A 9,714-nucleotide genomic window follows, 5' to 3' on the forward strand; every position below is an offset into this window, starting at 1 on the left:
TGTTACGTAACAGTTGGGGTGTACGCCCCCAATATTTGCATATGCCAGCCCATGATCAAGCCATTACACAAGGGCAGAACGTCTGGATGTGCACAGCTGAATCATCAGACTAGGTAAGAAAGCAAGAACAATAGCGAAAAATGGAAGATGGAGCGATAATAACTTACATGATAACATGATATTTTTAGTGATATTTGTGAATTGTCTTTCTAAATGTTTCGTTAGCATGTTGCTAATGTACTGTTAAATGTGGTTAAAGTTACCATTGTTTCTTACTGTATTCACGGAGACGAGAGCTGTCACTATTTTCATTTTTAAACACTTGCAGACTGTATAATTCATAAACACAACTTCATTCTTTATAAATCTCTCCAACAGTGTGTAATGTTAGCTTTAGCCGTGCAGCATAGCCTCAAACTCATTCAGAATCAAATGTAATACATCCAAATAAATACAATACTCACATGATCCGATCCATGCACGCAGCATGCATGACGAACATCTTGTAAAGATCCATTTTGAGGGTTATATTAGCTGTGTGAACTTTGTGTTTGCTGTTTAAGGCAAACGCGAGCTCGGGGGCGGGGGAGTACGAGATTTAAAGGGGCCGCAACCTATATATCGGTGCATAGTTAATAATGCCCCAAAATAGGCAGTTAAAAAAATGAATAAAAAAAAAATCTATGGGGTATTTTGAGCTGAAACTTCACAGACACATTCAGGGGACACCTTAGACTTATATCACATCTTTTAAAAAGAAGTTCTAGGGCACCTTTAAGTAATGCATGTGACTTGTAATGCATTGCTTTACTCGTTACATCAAAAAAGTAATCTGATTAAGTAATGCATATACTTATACATGTTACTCCAAACACTGCTCATTTCATGTGAGATTGAAAACACCCACATGCTAGTTTTTCCACTGTCTGAAAACATCAATGATCAGTGTAGGTTTCAGTCTGAGGTTTTCTCAGAGAGGAGAGCTACGGTAGAAATGTGTCCATTTTGAACATTTTCAGAATTATCAGCTATACTGATACTGATAACTGATCGACATACTCTGGCAGACTGGAGGGAGCGTGAGCGTTTTCTAGTCTGGGTTTCCACAGAGTTGTATTTTCAGCAGATCTCTTAATGGAATCATATGCTCATGTTCTGATATCAAAGAAAGGAATCATTCAGTGTGAAGTTCTCCGTCTGCTGGTTGAACAGGAAAAAACTCTATTGTATTTGCCATAATTGAAGCTGTATTATATTTTTTGTATATTTATAGTTTTCCCATGATTTGGTTTGTTAAATACACATAATATTGCTGTGTTATTATTGTATGTTTAATACAGTATCTCTTCAGTTAAAACCAAAAACACATCATGTCCACTCAAGTGGACATCTGAAAATCTCTTAAGAAAAAAAAGTTCAGATCTTGTTTTTCATGCCGAGCAATAAAAACACATAAGGCAATCCTGACTTAGGTTGTCATAATTCATAGATGAGAGGATTAATTGGCTTCTAAAATGCAACAGTCTTCATCTGAATAATATTTATAATAATAATAACAATTGAAGATGTCATATTTAACAGATAGGAAACATGCAATATTTTACTTTAGCATTACTGAATAAATATTTTTAATTAGTTACAACAAACTATTATTAAAAGGAAATCAAAGCATTAACTTGTCATGCCCGCGGTTGCAGGACTGTATACGGATCTAATTGCAGCAGCAATTACTTTTTTTAAACACAAAACAAAACACTCAGAGGAAAAACACGAACAGAAAAACTAGAACTGAAAGAAACACAGAGCTTTGAAATGTTTCTGACGTCACCAACTACCTTGTAACCACATCAATGTGTGATCATCAACGACTGGATCTCTGAACTGGTGTGCGTAAGTGGAGGCGGGGCTAATTTGCATTTTCAAGAAAAAAAACAAAATGTTTAAATATGTCATTTTGGTTATCAAAGATGAGTTTTAAGGGATACAAATGTTGACTACAGTGGCACTTTAAATACAAGACCAAACTCATCAAAGAGATTAACGACAGGTGCAACTGATACTCCAACTCTATGAAATGCCATGGAAACTAACTTAAACTCAGGAGACAGAACTAAACACGTGCAAAACCCACCCAAACACACATGAAACACAGATGATCCCTTACATCAGAGAGTCTGTTTTTTTAGTTTAAAAGTGAATCTAATAATGGACAATTAAAGGGATGGTTCCTTAAATGATTCTGTCACCATTTACTCACCCTCAAGTTGTTCCAAACCTGTATGCATTTCTGGTAGCACTTTATTTTACAGTACGTGTACTTTCCTGGTACATATATAGTAATTATGTTGTACATACAGGTAAAAGAGTGGTAACACAAGGTACTTACCTGAAATGTATGTACATGGGAACTAATAAGAAACACTGCTGTACTTTCTAATGGTACACTCTAAAAAATGCTGGGTTGTTTCAACCCAAGTTTGGGTCAAAAATTGACAAACCCAACCATTGGGTTAAATTTTTAAATGCATTTTTTAACCCAACGGTTGGGTTTTTCCATATTTGACCCAAATTTGGGTTGAAACAACCCAGCATTTTTTAGAGCATGGTTGTATCTATAGACAAGTGTTGGGTAATAACAGGTGCTTACTTATAGTGTCCGTATATGGTAACTAACAGACACATTACTGTACTTACTAATGGTATGTACATGGTGGATATTTTGTACTTACAGACAAGTGTGGGTAATAACAGGCACTTATTTATGGTAACTTGTAAGACACATTACTGTACTTACTAATTGTTTAAAATGCTTAAGCTTATTATTGCAAAGGTTAAAGAGCTGGTAATTCCTATGTAATGTTTATGTACAAGGATGCACTTTATTTTACTGTCCTATTTCCATGTACTTATTATGAACGTACTAGTGAATATACCAGTTAGTTAATGCGCAAATAACACATTACTTAGGGTGAGGTATAAGCATGGTACAAGATACTTCTTGAGTACTGGATGGTATACTTTTGCGGTTCAACTTGCCTAATCTTTACAGGACAATAATTCACTTATTTTGATGACATACATACAGATCAGTAACACTACTGTACTTGGTATACTCAGTTGTCATGTGTCAAAAGCCTTGCTTAAAAGGACTACTTGATTGTCTGTTATTTGTGTCCACACTTGTCCGTGAGTACAACGTAGTCACCATGTATATACCACTAGTAAGTGCCTGTTATTACCGACAATTGTCCATAAGTACAACATAGTTACCATGTATACCACTAGTAAGTACAGTAATGTGTCTTACTAGTTACCACACATAAGTGCCTGTTATTACCCACACTTGTCTGTAAGTACAAAATATTCACCATGTACATACCATTAGTAAGTACAGTAATGTGTCTGTTAGTTACCATATATGGACACTATAAGCAAGCACCTGTTATTACCCAACACTTGTCTATAGGTACAACCATGTATGTACCATTGGAAAGTACAGCAGTGTTTCTTATTAGTTTCCATGTTCATACATGTCAGGTAAGTACTTTGTGTTACCACTCTTTTACCTGTATGTACAACATAATTACTATATGTACCAGGAAAGTACAGGTACTGTAAAATAAAGTGCTACCGAATTTCTTTCTCCTGCTGAACACAAAAGAAGATATTTTGAAGAATATGGGAAACCAAACAGTTGATGGAAGTCAATGGGGCTCATCAACTGTTTGGTTGGAACAACATGTAAATGATGATTAAATTTTCATTTTTGGATCAACTATCCCTATAATGATTTTACTGATAATATAAAGTGACATTATGACTTTATGGTTTGGTGTCAGTGCATTACTTACATTCTTACAGATGGGGCTGTCGGGGAGCAGAAGACAAAAAGTGGTTGGCAAACACTGCTCTAGAATGTCAGCAGAGTCCTAGCTTGACATTTGTGTGTGTGCGTGTGTCTGGTCATCTCAATTTTCACCTTGTAGTAAAATTCTTTAACCTCCTGGCTGGGCAATATATCATGTACAATTCAGTTTTAATGTGGATTAAAGCTGCCCTGAGAATAAAAGGTGTCGCATTTGCTATTAACATATTTTATTTGTTTCCATTATTTTCGCCTTCCCTTGCAGTTTCCATTAAATGATTCCATTTCCTCTAGATTTTTTTTTTTTTTTTTTTTTCATTTTCTAGTGCAATTTTTTTTTAGTGTGGTGAGCATGACTTTACTTACAGTTTTTGCATTTTTTTTACATTTCAAATAATAAACTACAAGCCTTATACTTTTAAACTTGTGACAATTTCATTTGAGTGACATTTCTGGGTAGAAAGACATGCTTGGTGGAAACTCCCACGTTCACTAAGCATCATTTCCTTCTTAGAGACATCAAAGATCTGACTGAGTTGGCAATAAAAGAAAAAAAGAAAGAAAGAAGAAGAAAAAAGCTCATTCAAAATGGTTGATGGTAAGACTTACAGGTATAGCGGTCCAGTGTGAAGTCATAGTTATATATAACAACACGATAAAAAAGACAAAGCAGGAAACAGGCGGAAGAGAAAGTCAGTGTTGGTTTAGCTTGTCAACCATGAGCAGCAACTTTCTTTGTGCTCTTTTCATACTTGCCTTCTTGGAATCAGGTAAGTGCATATTGTGTGAAATAACTAAAAAAATGCTTTTTTGTTTGTTTGTTTTATTCAGATTTGTACATTTCAAAAGTAAATGGATCGTCAAAAAGCCTCTGGTTATTAGTTTTAGCAAAGAATGCTAAAAAAATTGTTTATTCATTTAAGACGGTTAAAGTAATGGAATAACAAATATGATTGTATGACAAATTAAGCTTTCATTCAGATTTTGATAACATTAGCACTGTCAAAAGCATAGATCATCATCTTCACAGCACTTTCACTGACAGCATCTTATAATCACTCAGTTATCATATTACTTTTCAGTCGTGTTATACCTTTTAATGAATGGGTTGTATTTGTATTTCAGTTTCATTCTGTGATTTACTTTTAGAATTTTCATTGATTTATTTATTCTGATTGGATTTCGCATGTATTATTTTTTTTTAATCCAATATTAATTATTATTAGAGCGAGTTAAATTTTACTTCTAAACACAACTTGTATTGTGGTTTCAACATGCGTCATAAGCTGTTCTGTCTAAAACATTTAGGGCAGTATATAAATTGCGATAGGCTTATATAAACCACTTCTGAGGCTAAATATAAAACAAATGGCTCCATTGTGGCTTCATAGGTTTGAATTAGACAAACATTATTCTTATTAATAAATAAGTTTACAGATTGACTGGAGAGGAACATTTTTGTCAGTAACATCTAGACCTGTCATTATCAGGAATTTGTGCTAATGATTAACTGTCATACAGATAATTGCGATTAAAGATTTAATTGTTCTGTTACATACTTACAATAACACTTTACAATAAGGTTTCATTAGTTAACATCAGTTAACTACATTAGTTAACATGAACTAAGAATGAACAATACTTTTAGTTAATATTAATTTCAACTTTTACTAATACATTATGGAAATCAAATGTTGTATTTGTTAAAATTAGTTCATGCACTGTGAACTAACATGAACAAACAATGACCAGCTTATGAGACCTTATAGTAAAGTGTTACCTGGATGTGTATATAATAATAAAAAATAAATAATATAGGCCCATATGATTTACTTTAATTTTGTGTATTTAGTATTTATGTAATTTTTGTAATATAATGCAGTCTGATTAAACATAATTCATTTGATGAAAGACCTTAGACTTTGTGTACATTATAATATGATTCTTTTGCATCACCACATTTATAGGCATTTCTTTAAGCGCTTAAATTTCCTTTATTTAGATGGCAAAATGTAACTGAAATTTAAACTGCACAATTATTGTGGTTATCTCAAATAACTGTGATTAGACTGAATAACCCCAACGATTAATCAATAATCGGCTCAGTAACATCACTAAAAACGCTTTTTTTTCCCCCCTCAACTAAATGCATTTTTTAACCTAAGCATTCATTATTTAATATTTTTCGATTTATGTCTCAGTGATCCTTGTAATCGCTCTACATGTTTTTCATTTGTGTTTTTTAACAGGCAAATCAAACAGTGATATATCTATCAATCACAGGCGAGATAGAGATGGCCAGAACGTTACCTGTGTCCTCTTAGGGGACGAAAATATGACACAAATCAACTGGGAGATGCTAAGAGGCGTGAATCGCACAAAACTGGGGACGTATCATCCATATTTTGGAACTCACATAAATGATGAATATAAGACTAAAGTGAAGATACAGAACAAAACATCTCCACGTCCATCATCATCCCTTCTCATTAAAGTAGCATCAAATGAGAGCGTGCATATCTGTTGTGCGTTCATAACATTTCCTTCGGGTAAACTGGAGCAGTGTACTGATATCAGTAAGAAAGATGACAGTATCAACGCATCTACAATAAAAGGTAATGCTTGCACATGTTGTCCTACACATACTCTGCCATAACTTTGAGACTTTTTATTTTATTATGATATTTTCGTCATAGATTTTAGTCACATGAAACAAGAAGCAAAGCTGGGACTACTTGGACGTTTGGGTGCAATGATCATTGGAACGATTCTTTCCCTCTTTATCCTAACCATCCTATTCTACTTATGCAAAATTAACAACTGCAGAAGGTAGAGATCACATCTTACAGACATTTACACAACAACAGTAAAGACTAAGCTCATACATTAAAGACCAAAACAAAGCAAAAAGCTGCATATGAAAAAATTCAAAACAAGCTGAGAGTAATTTCATGGGAAATTTGACTTTGCAGGAGGAAGTCTTTTGAAGTACGAACATACCAGACAGACTCACCAGCTGAGGTAAGAATTTAAAGCTACAAAGAAGTAACTGAAATAAATAATATATAAAAAATGAATAAATTATTAGAGATAAAGTTTCTGTCATTAAGAAGATGAGTGACGTTAATAATTAACTATTCTTCTAAATGGTAATTCTATACATGCAAACATTAAAGGACTTATTCAGTACCATTCTATAATTATAACAGCTAAATGTGACAAAAAGCATATCAACAGCAGTCACAGCTGAAATGCTCACAGTGCAATCTGGAATGTGCAGTGTAAAAGTGTGAAAAGTGAAGTTTACTGAATTTTATCTGTGCCATTTCCTTTCAATCTCAAACGCACTTTATCATAGTTAGTGATTACATTAAAGGTAGCAGTTTCCTGTTATTTTCTCAAGAATGTGCATGGTTGCGGTTTAAGTTTGAGCGCTGTTCTACATGACCAATTCTCACGACCCTTGTTTTCGGCAACATTATTCTTTATATATTGTTTTACCTTATTTTAATAACAATAATAAAAGCATCCTAAAACTAATGCAAATATATACTTTCTTTTTTATTATTTTATTGACATTATATATATATATATATATATATATATATTCATCCTAAAATGTAAATCTCTTACTTTAGACAAATACAGAAGAAACACATGATGCACCAACTTCTCAAAGTTCTCCAAATGGCTTTGACCCGTCAAAACTTTATGCCAAGATCAAAAATGACCTTTTCTATGGCCGGCTGTGGAAGTCTTACCAAGGCCAACCCAAAGCATGGACTCAAGGTACAATGACTGATCAAGGACATGTTTATCACCTGTTAGGACAGAGTCCCTTACCAAGGAGAAATGTAGAGGGCAGCCCCTTGAGGCCAAATACAACTGAATGATTACATTTCAGCAGCTCATATTATCCAGAGCAATTTAGAGGAATCTAATCATATTTGTGTAAAGTAAAATAGTATAAAGCTAATTGCAATATATTATGTAAAGAAAAATGATTAAATTAATTAATGATTAAGATGCATGTTTTTATCATTGAATAAACTTTTATGACAGTCCTTGCCACAAGTCTCAAATAATTTTTAATAATTTCTCTGCTGCAGGCTAGTTTTATGAACACAGTGCACAGCATAAATGAGTACGCCCCCCCCGAACAAATACATAAAAGATGTATTTTATTCAACTCGTCTCTACAGAATCCCCCACAGGTGCTCAAGAGCGATAAGATTGGGTGAAATACATGTCCACAGAAGGTTTTTCACCTTGGGAGAATGCATATCATCATTGTCGTGTTGAGAAAATGCCCAACAACGCAGGAAATGAGGAAAGGGTAACATCTTCTGTTTCAAGTTTTTGTATTACATCACACAGTAGTGTGGGAATTCATGACAGCATTGATAAAGCACAACTCCCTCACACCTTCAGCACTCATACATCCCTATATAAGAGCTTTACTGCCACTGAACTTTACTGTGGGAATCAGGCACTTCTCACTATACTCCTCCTCTAGCAACACCATAACATTTTGGATGATTATTTCAGGGGCCTTTTCACAAGTCCATTGTTTTTTGAATTTCTGTGTTACTTTTGCTATGTTTTCACACTTAAAACAATGATTTGGTAATCCTCTTGTACTGTCCTCTTTTGTGCAATTAAGAAACAAGTTTCCTGATGATTCTTTTTCAAGTGGTTCAATTGTTGTCTGAAAATGATTCAATGGGCTATATAACACTTTTAATTGTTAAAGAAATCACTTCTCTTTAAATGTTTTGGTTAAACATACTTACCTGTGTTGATCAAAAATTGATTTAAACTTACACCAGAAAAAAATATTTATTTAGTAACATTCATGGGGGTTGTACTCATTTTTGCAACACAACATTTTATCACTTTGATAAGAAAATGTTGTTTTCCTGAATAATTTTGACATGCTTCTTTGGTAATTGGTCAAGCAGATGTGTCTGAATCCAATTTTGCTATAACTTGCTATTTTTTTGCTATTGACTTTAGACCAGGTTTTTGTTGGTCAGTGGTGCAGTTGCCTCAAAACAGCAACACACCTCGTTTTCAGACTATCCTTTTTTCTTTCTGTATATTCCCACTATTTATGAGCAGTGAATGTGATAGCCTATATATTGCATGGGACATTGAAATGTTATGCACTTCTGTTATCTAGTTCTTGTTCTGGTTTTATACTTCCTGCCTGTGGTTGTAAGTTTCCGTAATTACATCCTCTGAACATAAAACACTGACTTTTTTTTTTTTTTTTAATACTATTAAATGCTTGAAGAAAAAAAAATAACATTAACAAAAATTGTCATCGTTGTAATACCTTAACAACACAAAAATAATTCAGGGTCCTTCAGTCTTTCAGTCCAGATTAAGTGACAAGTCCTTAAACAAAGCCACTGTTCTTATTGCTTTTGAGTTTTTAGAGAAGTCAATAGAATTAAAATACTTTTTCATTTCAAAGGTGAATCTTTAAAGAGGTTTGCATTTAGAAAAATTACATTTAATGTGATATTTGTGATAAGTGATAGGAAAATTACATTTCTATATGTAATTTCATTATGTAACAAATCTCACACCAAAATGTCACTGTATTAGAGTAATTCCAAAATAAATGAAAAGTAGCTTCAAGTTTCTCTAAACAAAAAGAACAGTTGGTATTAATATCATTCTTAATTCTTTTTTTTCCTCTTCATTGAGGCCTATTAGACAAAAAAACAACAAAAAAAACATGCAATGTCGCCTTCTACCCACTTGGTGGGGCTACGATACTGTTTTTGAGAAGGAAATGGCTTCAGATTGTATCTTTTAAAGACGCTAGTGTCTATTATTTA

General features: G+C 33.5%; 1 protein-coding gene across 3 annotated transcripts; it reads left to right on the forward strand.

Moving 5' to 3' along the window:
* The first annotated feature begins 4,399 nt into the window (after positions 1-4,399).
* Positions 4,400-9,130, forward strand: si:ch211-196f2.6 (immunoglobulin domain-containing protein). 3 transcript variants are annotated; one of them, XM_067400688.1, is made up of 6 exons: positions 4,400-4,635; positions 6,115-6,480; positions 6,562-6,694; positions 6,838-6,886; positions 7,504-7,654; positions 8,068-9,130. In XM_067400688.1, the coding sequence occupies exons 1-6, from the start codon at positions 4,461-4,463 to the stop codon at positions 8,094-8,096; spliced, it is 903 nt and encodes a 300-aa protein (XP_067256789.1). In that variant the 5' UTR covers positions 4,400-4,460; the 3' UTR covers positions 8,097-9,130. The 3 variants fall into 3 exon arrangements, with proteins under 3 accessions (XP_067256789.1, XP_067256790.1, XP_067256788.1); XM_067400689.1 differs by having other exon boundaries at positions 7,975-8,070; XM_067400687.1 differs by lacking the exon at positions 8,068-9,130 and having other exon boundaries at positions 7,504-7,953.
* The last annotated feature ends 584 nt before the right edge of the window (positions 9,131-9,714 follow it).

This window comes from Chanodichthys erythropterus, chromosome 11, assembly GCF_024489055.1.
Source record: "Chanodichthys erythropterus isolate Z2021 chromosome 11, ASM2448905v1, whole genome shotgun sequence".
In the NCBI taxonomy this organism is placed as follows: domain Eukaryota; kingdom Metazoa; phylum Chordata; class Actinopteri; order Cypriniformes; family Xenocyprididae; genus Chanodichthys; species Chanodichthys erythropterus.

Bases quoted from the DNA above. Each gene is read 5' to 3' on its own strand.
- si:ch211-196f2.6 (XM_067400687.1), top strand. From the start codon at position 4,461: ATGGTAAGACTTACAGGTATAGCGGTCCAGTGTGAAGTCATAGTTATA. The intron at 4,636-6,114 runs GTAAGTGCATAT...GTTTTTTAACAG, and splicing joins ACTTGCCTTCTTGGAATCAG to GCAAATCAAACAGTGATATA. The intron at 6,887-7,503 runs GTAAGAATTTAA...CTCTTACTTTAG, and splicing joins AGACAGACTCACCAGCTGAG to ACAAATACAGAAGAAACACA.